Source organism: Babylonia areolata, chromosome 33 (genome assembly GCF_041734735.1).
Source record: "Babylonia areolata isolate BAREFJ2019XMU chromosome 33, ASM4173473v1, whole genome shotgun sequence".
Taxonomy (NCBI): Eukaryota; Metazoa; Mollusca; class Gastropoda; order Neogastropoda; family Buccinidae; genus Babylonia; species Babylonia areolata.
In genome coordinates, this window is record NC_134908.1 from 7,486,900 (window position 1) to 7,505,361 (window position 18,462).

The window sequence follows — 18,462 nt, forward strand, 5'->3', positions numbered from 1 at the left end:
AGTCACCCCAAAATGTGTAGGCTTGGTTCTGTTTTTTACTTGAGTTTCTATCGCTTTCCCTGAAAACTCACTTGTCTTGAATATGACTCGTGTTTGCATGTTGCAGGAACTTGCAGCACATCCTGATCTATTGATCAGTGATGTCCCTGATGACTTTGAGTCAGACTGCGAAACATGCCGGCTGCTGACTCTGTTCTTCAGGCTGTGGCAAATGTCTCTGAAGATCACAAGCCGCTCCTGCTTGCTGTGTTAAAAGCTGTGGCTAAACACTTTGTGCAAGTGGTTGAGCGCCAGCTTGGTGATTTTCTCCCTGACGGGAAGTATGGCAGACCCCCAACAGAAGAAGCCAGACAGCGTATGCAGCACTGTCAGCTGGCTAACCTCCTTGGTGAAGCCTGTTTCGCTGATCTGGACTACTCCATGTTCAAGAACAGAGGAGACACTCTTCACCATCACTCCACTGCAAACATGGCCAAGAGGAACAGGCCAGTGTCCAACTGGTTGTTCACAAAGTCAGCGGAAGAGAGGTCAAAGCTGATGCAGCAGTCCAGAAAGCTGGGCCCACAGATGCGCCATGCAGACCGGCAGCGGCAGCTTCTTGTTCTTTCCCAACTGCAAGAAGCCATGGAAATGGAGGAGGAGAAAAATCGACAAAAAGAACAGAGGAAGCTACATATCAGACAAAAAGTAGCTGATGAGGTTGCAGCACCTTGGAGGCCCTTGTCGTTTGCCAGCTGATGTTGAAGCTCTTCTCCAAAGGTTTGACTCAAAAACAGAAAAAATGAATGCAGTCAAAACCCAAATCCGATACCTGCAGACCCTCTTACCAGTAACTGATGACAGGATTCAACTGAGTAACCTCTCCCTTGAAGCCATGTGCCGTAACCTGTCATCTTACCTGGAGGATGACGGGCGCAATAGCCGAATGGTTAAAGCGTTGGACTTTCAATCTGAGGGTCCTGGGTTCGAATCATGGTGACGGCGCCTGGTGGGTTAAGGGTGGAGATTTTTACGATCTCCACTGCTGATTCATAGCAACAACAAAAAAACACAAAAAACCAAACAAACAAAAAAACTGTCCACGAACTGACCAACTCTCTGTGTCAGTGTGTTGAACAGAATGGACCAGCTGGCCACAGTGCGGAAGAGATCATAGTCACTGATGAACCACCATCCAAAAGGTCACGCTTTGTGCCACAACATCTTGGGCAGTCATCATGCACTGGAGAATCGTCAGTCACCAGCAACAGGGACACTGCTTAAGATACCACTGACACCAGCACCAAGGACATGCAGCCCGGACACTTCACACAGCGAGGAGAAGTGGCTGTTTCAAGTCCTTGAAATTTATCTCCAACAAGAACCACAATAGCATTCATGACCAGCTGGGGAGAAAGGAATGCATTCAAATGGCCAGATGCAATTGATTGTGATCCAACTGATACAAAATTTGTCTTCGCCTGGAACTTGGACATGTTCAGCACCAATGGGAGAACACGGTGTGTGAAGGAATTTGATGCAGTTGTCGCGAAATACAGAGAGTGGAAGTCAGCATAAGTTTCTTTTTCATATATATATAGATATATTTCAGACAGATATAAGCAACTGTTATTTTCATAACAGGTGATAAGGTTCCTGAAATAGTGAAATGTTACATCAAGTTAGTGTATTTGGGAAAGAAAGGCAAGTGCTGGAGAGAGTGGCTGGTGACGGGGGTGGGGTGGGGTACTGACAACTATTCAATTCATATGTCAGAAACAATGCATGACATTACTTTGTATTCATGATAGTTGGATAACTAAGATGCAGACAAACATTTTGATATGTGAACCATCTCTGTTGGTCAATTTGAAGTGGAGATGCAATGATATGCCTGTGGTTTGATTTTGTGTTATACTCAGTTTCTTCACTTCACAAATTTTCAACAATAGAAGAGTGAGCGAAAAAGCCATTCTGATTGGAAAGGTAAGACTTTTAATTTTGATACACATGCATAATAGATAAAAATTAAAGCTGCTACATCTATAATGATTTTGTATTTTCAGATATGATTACCATGACAATAAATAAAACAGAAACAATATATATGGCAGTATGATTAGAAAGAATCAAAATCTAATCAAAACATGTTGATTTCAATTTCTTGTTCTTTCTTATCCCTTTTTTTTCTTTCTTCTTTTTGGTTTCAGATGGAGGAAACTGATGTGAAGGAGCAAGATACCTGCGTGAGGTTCCTGAAAATCCACCTATCACCCATCAGGAACCTACTATGTCTGGTCACAGCAACTCAGCCTGGGTCAAGCTCAAAGAGATCATCAGAGTGATGGCTGATCCTTGGACTGATTCCCGTAATCACTTCACTGCATGTGACAATGATAAACGCCAGATCAAATGGTTCCACTCCAGCTGTGTGAGAATCAAAAGCACACCAAAAGGTCACTGGTACTGCCCAGATTGCAGTCAGCTGCCCGAATTTTGCCGGAGGAAGGAAGTGCAAACCAAGTGAGTAATGAGAAGAACTTGCAGCTGGTCTACAAAATGGAGCCCTTTCAAACACTGCAGCCACGCAGAAATTTTGTCAATTCTTTTATGGAAGAGCATGGCACACGACCAAAAACTTTAGCAATGAATCTTGGTCTTGCTCTTGAGCCAGCGGTCAAGAATGCTGTAACGCCACAGCTGAAAAAAGAACCCTAGGAACTTTGTGGTGAAATAAAGTGGACTTGTCATAAAACTTTCCCTTTCTTGCTCAGTTGCTGCAAGTCCACATCATTGCAATGCTGTATCCTGATGAGATGTCTTGGAATGCAGACAAATCTGTACAAGTTTGATTAGTTAATGACGCTCCTGGCAGCTTTCGCTCAAACCGTTTCAATAACGTGTTCGAGAGCGCTGCTGCCATCCTCCACCACAGACAGGACATTGTGGATTTTTTTCCACTAATTTCAGTGACAAAACTCTGAACTTGAAGCAACACAGTGTTCTGGAAGATGTGCAGGATGACAACATTATGCTGACGGTGTCTGCTTTGGCTGTTGTGTATGTTTGTGTTGCTGGAGCCATTCTGGATGCTCATCAACAGCAGCATCCATTATCTGGACATGTACAAGCATGGACAGACTATGTCTGGCCACCTGAAACACATCAGTCAAGACAGAACAGTGCTGGAAGGTGTCCTCGAGTCTCTTCCATCAACACTGGAGACATTCTTTAGGGGGGAAACGCCTCCAGTAACATCAGTCCAGGACACTGCACTTTGTTTGACGCAAAATGAAACATTCAAAGAGCTGCTACAACAGATCATGTGCAGAGAGTTTCTCTCTGTCATAAAGAGGCAGCTTGATGACTTTCTCCCTGGGGAGAGGGGTGGGGGTAGGGGGATGGGGGGGGGGGTTTACAGTCAGCCACCACCAACTGAAGAGCAACATCACAGAGTGGCTCACTGCAGGTTAACCAACCTGTTCGGGGAAGCAAACTTTGGTGACCTTGACTTCAGTGTGAACAAGCCACGCCACAGCTCACTGCACCACCACTCCTCAGTTATCATGCAGAAGAGGAATGAAACAGCATCATGGTTGGCCCATAAGTCTGCAGAGGAACAACAACAGCTAGCTGCTTGATGTGGCAAAGACTGCTGCCACTTCTCTCCGAAAATGCCACCGAGAGAATGAAGAGGAAGAGAATAGGAAAGCAAGAGAAAGGACCCAGAAAAAAAATGAAGAGAAGATTCAGAAAGACCAACTTCAAAACCAGAGAATGGACATCATAACAGCAGTCTAAAAGATAAGGGAGGTGTGGAGGGTGAGGGGCGGGGGGGTGGGTGACTACTGCACTGATCAGGAAACATGCGAGTGCACTGAGAACGCTCTATGCCAAAAGATGCCGTTTCAGATCCAGTACCACAAAACTGTTTTGGGTGCAAAGGATCCACTGCTGATTCATAGCAAAAAAAAAAAAACCCAACAAAACAAACAAACAAAAAAACTGTCCACGAACTTACCAACTCTCTGTGTCAGTGTGTTGAACAGAATGGACCAGCTGGCCACAGTGCGGAAGAGATCATAGTCACTGATGAACCACCATCCAAAAGGTCACGCTTTGTGCAAAATCTTCGGCAGTCTTCATGCACCAGAGAATTGTCTGTCACCAGCAACAGGGACACTGCTCAAGATACCACTGACACCAGCATCAAGGACATGCAGCCGGGACACTTCACACAGCGAGGTGAAAAAGTGGCCGTTTTTTACGATGACAAATTTCACATTGGAGAAGTACTTGAAATTTATCTCCAACAAGAGCCACAATAGCATTTATGACCAGCTGGGGAGACGGGAATGCATTCAAATGGCCAGATGCAATTGATTGTGATCCAACTGATTCAAAATGTCTTGGCCTGGAACGTGGACATGTTCAGCACCAATGGGAGAACACGGTGTGTGAAAGAGTTTGATGCAGTTGTCACGAAATACAGAGAGTGGAAGTCAGCATAAGTTTCTTTTTCATATATATAGGTATATTTCAGACAGATATAAGCAACTGTTATTTTCACAACAAGTGATAAGGTTCCTGAAATAGTGAAATGTTACATCAAGTTAGTGTATTTGGGAAAGAAAGGCAAGTGCTGGAGCGAGTGACTGGTGGCAGGGGTGGGGTGGGGTACTGAGAACTTCAATTCATGTCAGAAACAATAGATGACATTACTTTGTATGCATGATAGTTGGATAACTAAGATGCAGACAAACAATTTGACATGTGAACCATCTCTGTAGGCCAATTAGAAGTGGAGATGCAATCAGAACTATGACCCTGTGTTTTCACAGTCACAGGTAATTTTTTTCATGCTTCAAAACCACAGGGGAGAGCCCAGGGAAAATTTAAAAGAAGGTGGTGGTGGTGGGGAGGGGGGCTGAAGAGGATTAAAAAAAAAACCCCAAAAAACCATAAAGATAGTGAAAGGATGTATATTTGTCCCAGAAGATGTAATGTGGCTATCCTCAAGGCTGGATTAAACAAAACAAAAAAAGTAGCATGTGCAAACATTGGATCAATTGCTGAACCTCAAGATTTCAATCTGGGGAATGCAGGAGGAGGCGGCGGTTCACAGCACGTATGAATGTATTTTCCAGCTGGCACACCAGTGCATCAGCACACACAGCCTTCCTCCATACAACTTTCATTCCAACATTTACATTTTCAGAAGAAAGGTATTTTATACTCAAAAGTGAACATGCATGGTATTCAACTGAGAATTGGAATGTTACTGCAACTAGTATAAGCACACAGATTCATTCATTTCTTTGAAATATGTTAAAACTGCTCATTTTCAATTTCATTTTCTTTTGTTGCACCTAAACAGTGGAATTCACTACCCTCACACCTCTGTTACAACCAAACACCTGCATTCAAGTGAGCACTCAAAACACATCTTTTCAAACTGTATTTTTCTAAGACTTTTTTTCGATCTGCATAAGCTTGCTGTGATTTTATTGATGGATGTGCTCTTTGCGTTGATTTGTACGCATTTGTGATATTTTACTTTTTTTAAATTTTTTTTGTTGTTGTTATGCCTGTCCCTGTGGTGTTTTATTTCATTCTATGATCTATCATATTTACTTCTGACAATGATGAATGTGATGTGCTTTGTTTTGCTGTGATTTGTGACATTGTGATTTGCAACTGTGATGATTTACATATTTTTATGTCACTTCGTCTTTTTAGCCAATGTCATGTGAGACTGTGTCGTCTTAAATTTTGAAATTTTATTGTAAAAGTAAAACGCAGTGAGCCCCATCTGAGATGGAGGCACTGCGCAAAAAGAATCTGCACTAGTGGGTCACGGTTAAGTATATGTAGTTAAATATTCATTTATTGGTTTACTTATAGAGTCCTTGTTCATCATTTCCCATATCTCTTTGGCTGTAAGCAGGGATCGCGTTAACGCATGTTTTTCGCGTATTTGATGCATTTTGATTTTTGCTGACGCATTTTCACAGCGCTCACGCGTAACACTTACGCAAAACAACTTTTATTCCAAGCCGTACCAATGCAACTTTAGGACTGACTTGGCAGCTAGGTTTGCGATACTGAATCAGATGGTACAAGACAAAGTGTCTGTGCATGCGGAGCACTGCGAGATGCCTACGTGACTCTTAACAGCTACAGCCAATTAACAGAGTACCCGCGCACACAACGCTGCTTAGCTGACGAGTTTTGGAACAGAGTGGCGTCATTACAGGGCGTGACCCTGTAGCGGGAAAGTTAAGCCTTGTTTGACTGCTGAACGTTACTCGGCTAGCCTAGGCCGTAGCATTTTTTTGTTTTCCACTGTATCTCAGTCACGGAATCAACTCAATATGCAGCTCAAGTTGTCATCGTTTTTTTCATCTAGTCGTGAAACTATTGCTCCAGAGCAATCTCCGGCTGCTGCTTCTGAGCAGCTTGCGACTTCAACATCGTCGGCTTCAACATCGTCGTCAGAAACGACCACTTTACCAGCTAAAAAGCCACGGTTGGAAGTTCACAAAAGATTGAATGTTCTGTGGAAAAGAGATTTTCCATGGCTGTCGGACTCTTCTGCTGATATGGGACAATTGTTTTGTGACTTGTGCATCAAGGCTGGTGAAAGCAATGCCTTCACGAAAGGATGTACTGACATGCAAAAGTCTGCTCTTGTGAGACATCAAAAAACAAAGGATCATGTGAGAGCTGAGAGTTTGGTTGCTTCACGAAAGTTGATGAAACAACAGGTAGACAGGGCTGCTACTGAGAGTGTGACAAAACAAACTGCCATGATTAGATCTGCATACTGGCTGGCAAAAGAAATGGTACCCAATGTCAAGTTTTCATCATTATTAGAACTGCAGAAAGCAAATGGATGTTCACAGCTAGAGGGAGATTGCTACTCCCACCACTCTGCAGTGTCAGAAATGCAAGACTGCATCGCAACAGCCATGGAAACACAGGCACTGTCTGACGTGCACAACCGTCCTTTTGTTGGTGCCATCATTGACGAGACACTAAATGTAACAGTAAATAAAAAGCTGATCATTTTTCTGCGCTACACAAAGAACGGGGAGGCACACACTACTTTTTGTGGCAACTACACTGTTTCAGCTGGAGATGCGGAGACTGTGTTCAATAAAGTGTCTCAAGTTCTGAACCAGAAGGGCATCGACACTGTGAAAGTGGTAGGGCTAGGTTCAGACGGGGCAAGCGTCATGTTCGGGAAAAACAGTGGTGTTGGTGTACGTCTCCAACAGATCTGTCCTCATCTCGTTCACGTGCACTGTGCTGCACACCGTGTGGCACTGGTGGCTTCCAATGCAGCTAAGGACACACCAAAGGTTGCAGACTGTCGCCAAGTTTTGAACAGTGTCCATTTTTATTTTAAGAATTCTGCTCTTCGTTATGAACGCCTGCGAGAACTTCATCGTGCTTTTGATGATTCAGACTTCGTGAGTTTGAAAGAACCTTGTTCAGTTCGATGGGTGAGTTTCACCAAAGCCCTTGAACGTGTGTATGCCAACTGGGAGGTGCTGGTGATTGTGCTGGAACAGGATGGACGTAAGAACCCAGCTGCAGAAGGCATTGCACGACAGCTGAGGGCCTACTGGTTTGTGGCGACCATGCACATGCTTCTGGACATTCTGCCTGTGATAGACAGACTAAACAAGTGTTTCCAGGAGGAAAACGTCAACCTGTCTGTCATCAAGCCAAGAGTGGCAAGCACACGACAGAGACTAGCTGATTTTCTGCACACTGTTGGACCAACGGAACAGGAGTTTACTGGAGTACACAACAGCTACAAAGGACAGGATTTGTTGCATTGTGATGCAGTGTGTGTGAGATCATACACCACCATGAGGGAGGCGTTTCTGCAAAGTTTGATTCAGAATTTGGATAACCGGTTCCCCACAGCCGATCTGGACATCCCAACAGCCCTCGGAGCCATTTTTGATGTTCGAATGTATCAGCACGCAACCTGCAACAGCATGCCACAGATGCACTGGACACAGTGATTGATCGTTTTGCCGCTGATGGAGGGGACATTGTACTAATTGAACGGGACAGAGCGCTGCGCGATTTCCCTGAATTCAAGTACACACTACAGGCACACAACCCAGTTTTGAGAAAGCCTGCAAAGTTGTCATCATGGATTATGACGCAACATATCCTGATTTTGCTGTGCTGGCGAACATTGCATTGACAGTCCCTGTCAGCTCTTTTCCTTGTGAGAGAGGTTTCAGCTGGCAAAATATGATCAAAACTGCTGACTGATCAAGACTGACAGATGCGCATGTGGACACGCTGTTGCGCATTGCAATGGAAGGTCCAGCATTGAGCCAGTGCAACGAACTGATTGTCAGGGCTTGCGGTGAATTTCAGCGCCGACGTGAGCGGCGAAAATAGGTGAGTAAACCTTTGATTTAGTGTCATAGGTCTGACGCAATTCTGACTCTAAGTTACGCGTTTTTTTGCCGACTTTGCGTAAGCTGCACGCGTTTTGAAAGTCTAGCGCGATCCCTGTGTAAGGTAATCATTTGTTCAATTTTACAGACAGATTGAGAAGCAAGTCCCCCAGCCTGTGAGGGTGGTTGTCCCATTCAACATTCTAGACCAGTCAGGAGTTGCTCTTGAAGTTACACAGGTGGAAAGGAGATATTTATCCTTCCATAGTTCTGTAATTTATTTCATTCATCTTTTCAATTAACAAATAGGTAAGCGCAAGCGGTAATGTTCAACTTTAGAATACTAAACTCAGGGGGGCTGTTTAGACGAAAAACAAAGGGTGTCTTAGGCTCACCTCGATGCGCTAAGTTGAATGGAACCCTCAGCTAAGCTGTACGACCACTACTTTCCCATGAAACTGCGACAATTTTATACACAGTAAGCTCAGCCGATCACAGCCAGAGCAACCACCTGCAAGCCATTTTGACTGCCGTTCACCCACGTGATCAGCAGTCAAAATGGCGTGCAGGTGGGGAAGGAGTACTCAGCTTACTGTGTATTTGTCGCAGTTTCATGGGAAAGGAGTGGTCCTAGAGCTTAGCTGAGGGTTCCATTCAACTCAGCGCATGAGGTGAGCCTTTAACACCCTTTGTTTTTGTCTAAACAGCCCCCCTGAGTTTAGTATTCTAAAGATGAACATTACCGCGCTAGCGCTAGCTTTGGTTACAAACTATATCGCTCACCCGTAGCAGTCGACACTGTGGCATAATGCATGTTCGTGATGTATTTGAGAGATTCTGGTAATAATCACTTGAGCCTGGAATCTGGAATGGCGTCCTCCGTGTGTTTAGCCTATTATGCTTGTGAGATTTACTGTTAAAACCTGATAAACCAACAAACAGCACACAACACGACAGACACTACGTTACGTACATCGCTATTTATACCTAGCAGTCGACACTATGACTATGTCGCTATTTTCATACTACTCGCGATGTCAGGAGTAAACCGAAGGGGATCCAACTCGAAAAAAGTGGCCGCAGGTGCCAAACAAGAAGAAAAGGAAATGGTGTCAAGACATTATTTTTTATGCATTACATGCGAAAATCCAATTCATGAGAAAGAGCCTGCAACTGAGTGCCATAGGTGCAGGGAATGGAGCTACAAAAGGTGCTCAACCCTTACCGATGCCCAATACTCGGTGCTCGAGAACAGTCAGGCGAACATTCAGTGGTTCTGCCCCAGATCCAGAGAGTAAGACAAGACAGAGGCACGAAATTCACCTACCTCTAGGATGTTCATTGTAGCATCTATCACCGTATTTACAACTGCCAGACATGAAAAATGGACAGACAACCATCTTGTCGTGCTGACCGTATACCTCGTTCCGCCCGCCTTTTACTGTGCGTCAAGGTAGAACTGGGTTTGCGCATGAGCACTGCGCGTCTAGGAAATTATACAAACAGCAGCCCTAAAACCATCGAGGCATTAGGCACACAGCCGTCTCTGCAGTCACTCGTCTCGGTACTGTGACCATCTCTGGTATTCAATGAGCGTAAAATAACCTATATATATATATAGATGTGTGTGTGTGTGTGTGTGTGTGTGTGTGTGTGTGTGTGTGTGTGTGTGTGACTTGATACTCAGTTTACAAGCTGACTGGGAAAAAAGCCCCAAAAACATGTAATGGAAGAAATGAAGATGAAAAGATTAATTAACAGAGTGGTTCAGAAAACAAACAAACAAAACTTACCGAACAGTTCTTGTTCTTGTTGATGTTGTTGTTGTTGTTGACATGACTACTGATGATGTTCTTCGAGTCTGGTTCTTCTTGCTCTTCAGTCTTCTTGTTCTTCACTTGTTGTTCTTGTCAGTATTTCAGTCTTCTTCAGTTGACTTCTCAGTTCGTCCGCGGCGACAGGTCCACCGAATTCTATCTAAGTTAAGATATCATCATCTCAGTTTTTCATAATAATCGTGGTCTGAAATCGTAGTCTAGGTCTGCTGTTTCTCTAACCCATACTACTGACGTGAATATTTTTTGTGTGGATGGCGAGATTGTTGTCATGATGTTGCTGTTGTTTCAGTGTAGTTCTTCTTCCCAATCTCCTTCTTCTTGTTCTGCTTCTACTCTTTTTTTCTTTTTTCTTTTTTTTTAATCTTCTTGTTCTTCTTAAAAGACTCAGAGTTTCTTCTTCAAGTTATTATTATGATTCTTCAACATTCAGCATTTCCCCCCTGAAATGTACAAGGCGTGTGCACTTCACTCTGTCACTGAGTCCCACAGTTCATCTGTCGGAGGGTAAGAAATGTGGATTCCACTTCTTCAAAGTAGTTTTGCACGGTCAGATCTAATCAGTTCCAACCACTACCAGTCTCATCAGTTTTTCTCTTGTGGGATCTCTAAAACACGCCGGCGTCAATTTACGGGCAGGCATGTTTCCTCTCCGCAGATATATGAATGAAGTCGTCAGTATTAGTGGTGGCGCTCTGTCATATTCGCCGGTTCACTTTTCTCGGGGGAAAAAAAAGCAAAAAAAAAAAAAAAAAAAAAGAGCAAAAAAAAAGCAGGTGTTGATAGTCAGTCACTCTTGTGGGATCTCTAAAACACGCGCCTTAAGTTTTGGCGGCCGGGCGGCAGGCATGCCTCCTTAGTCTCAGATATTATTTGGGCTGAAGTTGTGTTGGTGGTGGGGCTCTGTCATACTGTACAGGCTACGCGGGTCAGTGCCGGCACTTTTCCCGCCATAAAGCAGGTGTTGACAGTCACGGCGGCGGCGGGCCGTGGATAATAATCTTCAATCTTCAAATTGGAAGGTCAGCCGTCATTACTGACTATTAATGACCTGTGTGCGCAGAGGCGTAAAAACCTAGTCATAACCTAAGTAGACCTATCTTCCTACCGGAGGGGGTGACAATGAGAAAGAACATGTATACATATTCCCTCCCACCGTCACTCACAGCGTCCCTCCAGAGGGGGAAAAAAAAGAAAAAAAAAAGGGGGGGGGGGGGGGGGGACTAAACTGTGATCTTGTTCAGCTCCCTCTTGAAAGCTACCAAGGAGGGAGCCTCTGCTGCTGTTGCAGGCAGGGAGTTCCAGACGGGGATGGTTGATGGGGAAAAAAACTGTATTTATAAGAGTTAGAGGAGGTGCTAAGATGGACAAATTTGTGTCGATGATTTGATCTTGTTTTGCTGGATCCTTTCTTGAGAAATTTGTCTGGAGGGATGTCTACAATGCCATTGACCATTTTATACATCGGGGTCAGCCTTTGTCTGTTCCGCCGTGATTCGAGGGATTCCCATCCTAGTTCTTGCAGCATGGGTGTTACGCTGCTGGTCCGCCCATAGTCGTTGTGTACATAACGTGCTGCTCTTCTTTGCACCATTTCAATCTTGTTCTTTTGACCTTCTTTGTACGGGCTCCAGACTGATGAGCAATACTCCAGGTGCGGGCGTACGAGAGTTTGGTAGGCGTTGGCTTTGGTGGTTTTATTGGATGTTTTTAGATTCCTTTTTAGGAAGCCTACCATGGGGCAGGGACAGTGTGGGCGAGGATGGCAGGCAGCTGCTGGTGACCACTACTTGCATGATATCAGGCCCACACATTTTACTGTCAGCTCCGCTGAGTCCATGAAGTTCCTATTAACTCACTCAGTACGGCCTGTCCTCTCTTCTCCTCTTTTCAGACCCCTCAGATGTCCAGTGGGTGTCTCAATGACCCAACCTTTAGCTTCTGTCGCCAGAATTGTGGGATTCTTTGTCAACATTCACCTCTTCAGTATAAGAGCCTTCCGCTTGCAATATTTTGATGATGGTAATTGGGGTGAAACGCTGTTAACGTCGTCTCTTTCGCCGTTCGTATGGAGAGAGTTAAGGGATGTGTGTCTGGATGCTCTTTCTCAGTTTCAGTTTCTCGTGTCAAGGATGCGTTACTACGTTCGGGCAAATCCGTATAATATACGCTACACCACATCTCAGTAAAAACACACGACAATGTATGTATAATAATATGATGAATGTGCAAATGTTCAGGATGAATGAATACGACATGTCCAATGTTAATGTTTATGTCTTTCACTGAATATTTGCAATTATGATGCAAGAATTATTGATTAGAATGTTTTGAATGTTATATGTGAAATGCTCGTATTTGAAAAAACAAACAAACAACACCAACAACTTTTATGCTTATTGCTCCTGTTTAATCAAGTAATGTTTAGTGTTGTTTTCGTGTGTGTGTGTGTGTGTGTGTGTGTGTGTTGGCTAATTGTCTGGTTTTACCGCACCTAATGCAATTTCTCTTTATGAATTGGTAAAGTTATTCTTATCTTATCAATATCTTAAACTTGATTTTAAATACTACATGGACTGAGCTAGACAGGGCGAATTTAATCTGTTTAAATTGACCTTTCTACATTATTTTGATTTCAGTTCCCCTGTCCTCTTCTTCTTCTTCTGCGTTCGTGGGCTGCAACTCCCACGTTCACTCGTATATATGCGCAAGTGGGCTTTTACGTGTATGACCGTTTTTAACCTGCCATGTAGGCAGCCATACTCCGCTTTCGGGGGTGTGCATGCTGGGTATGTTCTTGTTTCCATAACCCACTGAACGCTGACATGGATTACAGGATCTTTAACGTGCGTATTTGATCTTCTGCTTGCGTATACACACGAAGGGGGTTCAGGCACTAGCATGTGTGCGCATATGTTGACCTGGGAGATCGTAAAAATCTCCACCCTTTACCCACCAGGCGCCATCACTGTGATTCGAACCGGACCCTCAGATTGAAAGTCCAACGCTTTAACCACTCGGCTATTGCGCCCGTCTTCCCCTGTCTTCAAAACGCTATTTAAATTGATTTTTCGTTTTTATTTCCATTGGTCGTAACGCTATTTAATTTGGCTTTTCAACAAAGTTTTGATTTCTGTAGGTAATTTTACAGTTATTTAAACGGAGTTATCAACTTAGTTTCGATTTACCTTGGTCTTCTTACCGCGATCTAAATCGGCTTTTCAACATTGTTCTGATTTCCGTTGGTCTTTTTAACGCTATTTTAACTGACTTTTCAACATTGCTTTGATTTCCGTTGGTCTTCTTACCGCTTTTTAAACGGACTTTTCAACATTGCTGTGATTTCCGTTGGACTTCTTACTGCTGTTTAAAATGGCTGTTCAACATTGTTTTGATTTCCCTTGATCTTCTTACCGTTATTTTGAATTGGTTTTCAACATTGTTTTCATTTCCGTTGGTCTTTTTAACGCTATTTTAACTGACTTTTCAACATTGCTTTGATTTCCGTTGGTCTTCTTACCGCTATTTAAACTGACTTTTCAACATTGCTTTGATTTCCCTTGATCTTTTTACCGCTATTTAAACTGACTTTTCAAAATGCATTGATTTCCGTTGGTCTTCTTACCACTATTCAAATTGACTTTTCAACTTTTTGTTCTGATTTCCCTTTGGTGGTTTAAGAACTGATATGTATTTGGTCCTGAAATGGCTGATTTGCAGTCAGCTGGGCTTTTGAAGCAACATAATTTTGTTTGATTCTTGATCGATGAAATCGTTTACAAGGCACACACACACTCTGTCTCTGTCATTTACAAAAAAAACACCACCCACCGCCCCACACACACACTCTCTCTATTTCTCATTGACAAGACACACTCCCTCACACACTCTCTAACATTTACAACACACACACACACACACACACACACACACACACTCTCTCTCTCTCTCTCTTCAGCATTTACAAGACACACACACAAACTCACTCAAACTCGATCATTTACAACACACATACACACACACACTCACTCACACTCAATCTCTCTCTCTTTCTCACTAAATAATAGTAACGATAAACAGCCAAAGAGCAGCCTGTGCATGTTTATTGGGGATGGCAGCTTCATTCCTTTTCCTCCATCATTTGCCAATAATAACCACACTTTATTTTTTTTGCAAATTGAAAAAAAAAAAGCAAAAAAAAAGCTGTCATCAGATGCAGAACAAAATATCAACAGTGTATGTAACAAGTCTGTTATCGAATCAATGGAACAGAAAATGGAAGGAAATAATGAAGGCTGCCTTTGTCATCACTTCCTTAAAAGAAAGAAGAAGAAGAAAAAAAAAATCCACCACTATTTTATGTAAAGCAGACTCAAAGGTCTTTGAGTAAAAAAACTTGTGACTGCAGTTAAGAAGTGTGCTTCATGTGAAACAGCGGTCACATGGTTTTTCTATCTCAACCTTTTACAATTTCAGCAAACATTTACAATTTAAAACAAAACAAAAACGTTTTACCAAAAGGTCCAACAGTCTTTAAAAAGAAAGCTTTAAACTTATCTCGTTTCCCAATACCTCTGACTAAAACTCATCTTCCCCAGAAACCAGCACTGCAAACACACACTGAAAACACTTTCCATTCTAGGTTTAAAATCATCTCTCCTGCAATGATTTACAATTTTTTGTTCTCCTTCGTTCTATTCCACCTCCCCCCCCCCCCTTTTCCATAGCTAAACAGGAATGGTAAGTACTGCCCTTCAACCAAATCCCAGATTAAAAATTTTATGGAATGGTACACTCCTTTTAACATCCCCCCCCCAACAATTCCCAGAACACACAAGGGAAAACATTTTCATGGAATGATAGCTCCACAAACGTCCAGTCGCTCCATGAAACAACTCCCATGGAATGACCAAGTTCATCCTCTGAGTTTTTTTTTTTTTTTTTCAAAGGCATCGTCCACAGGAATGGGTCCTACACTGCTCCCTTCCCACCCACCCCCAACACCCCCCTCCCCCCCACTGATTTCCCAGGCTTTAAATCACGCCTTCAGAATCCTGGGAATGATAGGCAACAAAGCTTTCTCATCATTCTGAGCAGCGACTCTTGAGAAGACAAGACTGTTTTATGATGTGCTTTCAGTTATAAATACAGAAGCATTCACTGTTGCTAAGTTTTAACCCAGCCGACCCCCTCACAGGGTCAACGTATCAGGGCTGAGAACACCATCAAAATGAATCCTGTAGGACGGGCGCAGTAACCGAGTGGTTACAGCGTTGGACTTTCAATCTGAGGGTCCCGGGTTCAAATCTCGGTGATGGCGCCTGGTGGGTAAAGGGTGGAGATTTTTCCAATCTCCCAGGTCAACATATGTGCAGACCTGCTAGTGCCTGAACTCCCTTCGTGTGTATACGCAAGCAGAAAATCAGATACGCACGTTAAAGATCCTGTAATCCATGACAGCGTTCGATGGGTTATGGAAACAAGAACATACGCAGCACGCACACCCCCAAAAGCAGATATGGCTGCCTACATGGCGCGGGAAAAAACGGTCATACACGTAAAAGCCCACTCGTGTACATACATGTGAACTTGGGAGTTGCAGCCCACGAACGCAGAAGAAGAAGAAGAAGGATCCTGTAGCATCTGACAAAAAACAAAATGAAAAAAACCCCAAAAAAACCCCCCAAACAAGCACACACACACACACACACACACACACACACTAAAAACAACCTGGAAATGAAAATCAGGTGAAAAGACAAGTCACATTCAAAGCACATAAACCTAAGACATGCCTCTGAAGTTGACCATTCCATCAATTCTTAAAAATTCTAGCCACAGGATTAAAATCAAACAAAAAAATCCCCCAACAACCCCAGTAACCTGAACACAAAACAGAACTAAAGATAATAAACAAAATTATATACACATATATAGTATCAGGCATATCCCCCCCCCGCCCCCGCCACCTTCCCCAAATACCAGCAGGCAATTGATTACCCCCCCCCCCACCACCAAAAAAAAATCAACAGAACATAGTACCAATATATATATATATATATATGTATACATATTTTTTAAAAACAACAGTTTTTTTTATCAAGTCCAGAAAAAGAGAACAAAACCCCACCAAAAAAAAAACATTTAACATTTTCTAGAAAAAAAAGAAAAGAAAAAATCAACAGATGAATAGACCAGCAAGGCACTCAATAAATAAAGGATGAGAAAACAAAAAAGACAAAGGAAAAAACTAAAAACAACGACAGTGATGGAATCGAAGAAATTTTTTTTTTTAGCAAAGAAGGTGGGAGTAACTGTTTAGGTTGAAAGAGACCCCTGGCCACCCTTCTTCCCGTACCTCATGTGACCAAACAAAAAAAAACTCTTGTGATAGACTTAACCTGAACGACACACTGGTGCTTTTTGGACATAACAAAATGAAAACTGATGAATGTTTCTCATATATCTTATTGATAGCTAAATTCTTTGTATACAAATGTGGAATCAACAAAGTAAAACCAACATTATAAATGTTCAAAAAAGACCTCAAACAGGCATATGAAGTAGACAAGTATGCCTTTAACATAACTATGGAATATAACAAGTCTGTGGAAAAATGGGCACTTTATAACTGTTTGATACAAGATTAAGCTTTTCAATGCTACCTTGGGACTTTGACATTGAACATATATTGTTTTGCTGTTATAGATTTGTCAGTACTTAGAACTTAATTATATGCTTACCCTATACTTTCTAATGCACAAAACATATAAATTCTGTATCTGTAAACCTTTGTCTGAATAAAAAATGTTGAAAAAACAACAACAAAAAAACAACAACAACTCTGTATGAATGGTGGGCATAATGTTCAATTTTCACTGCTTTTCTTTTATAATTTTTTTTTTCAAAAACTACTTTGATTGTTTTATGAAATGCATCAAGGTCTTTATTGAATCATACTGATAAAGGAATTTATACAATTTTTTTTTCTTTTTTTAATTCCAAAACTTTTCCAGACCCTGAAGTGAAAAAGATATTTTCCTCCAAGACTTTTTCAAGACCTGGAAATGGTTCTGTCACCATCTCACGAGATTCCCAGACTTCCATGACTATGTAGAAACCCTGCCTGAAGTATGACTACTACAACAACTACTACTACTACTGCTGCTGCTGCTACTACTACACATGCACATCCTGAGGTAGGACAACTGTTACTATTAACTGCCACTAATACACACCATGCATATCCTGAACTGGACACAAGAACAAGAACAAAATTTTATTCCATAGGCCTCTGGCCCCTAGAAACAAAAAGAACAATGTAGAATGCCTATTAAGGAAAAACGAAAACATGAAACAAGCCATGCATGCAAGAAAGTGGAATTTCCTAAACCTACAGATTTTCATTCAGTTATTTTCACAACTGACAGCCAGTAAAGAGGGCATTACTCATCTATATTACCTACAAAACTGTTTCGAATTTTCAATGCATAAAAGATAAAAATTCCTAGTTTTAAGCATGCTGTCACATTTTAGCAATTGTGGTAGAGACTGTATGCTACAATAGTCCAGGTATTTATCTCTAATTTCGGAATACAAAGGACAAACACAAATTACATGTTCCTCATCCTCGGTGACTGCACATAAGCTGCAAAGTTTATCCTGAGCTGGACACAGAGCTCGGATGATAACATAGACTCGACAGCGTTGACGAGTTTTGCCTCACCCCTTCAGTTCAGTTCAAACAACCTACAATCACCAGGAACGAAAACAGGTCATATAAACAAAACTACGGTAACGAAAAAAACACACCCTTGACCAATGTCCAAAACGCTCTGTCTAAATTTACAGGGTCAGGATGGGGAGGGGGTTGGGGGTTGGGGGGGTGGGGATGGGGGGGTGGGAGGTTAGGGAATCTCTGAAAGAGAAGACGGAGCATGATGACAGTCAACAATGCGACACTCCTACACCAAATATTCTACTCAGATAGTCAGGATAAAAAAAATATTTAAAAAAAAGAGAGAGAAAAAAACACAACAAAAAACAAAACAAAGAAATAAAACAACAACACAACCACACACACACACACTTACACCTGATAAGCATTAACTTAATAATTATAGACTGTGGCAAAAATACCCCCCTCCCCCCTTATCTCCCCTCCATTAAAAATGTATACACAACCAAAAACTGCTCATACATTCTGGGTACACACACAC

The 18,462-nt window shown here is 42.4% G+C and overlaps 1 protein-coding gene across 1 annotated transcript in view; it reads right to left on the reverse strand.

Moving 5' to 3' along the window:
• The window catches only part of LOC143276900 (uncharacterized), a 43,151-nt gene extending 33,300 nt beyond the window's left edge, over positions 1-9,851 (reverse strand). The window contains exon 1 of the mRNA XM_076581559.1: positions 9,736-9,851. Within this exon, the coding sequence (XP_076437674.1) occupies positions 9,736-9,808 (73 nt within the window). The 5' untranslated portion in view covers positions 9,809-9,851. The remainder of the gene's footprint in view (positions 1-9,735) is intronic.
• Between the last annotated feature and the right edge of the window lie 8,611 nt (positions 9,852-18,462).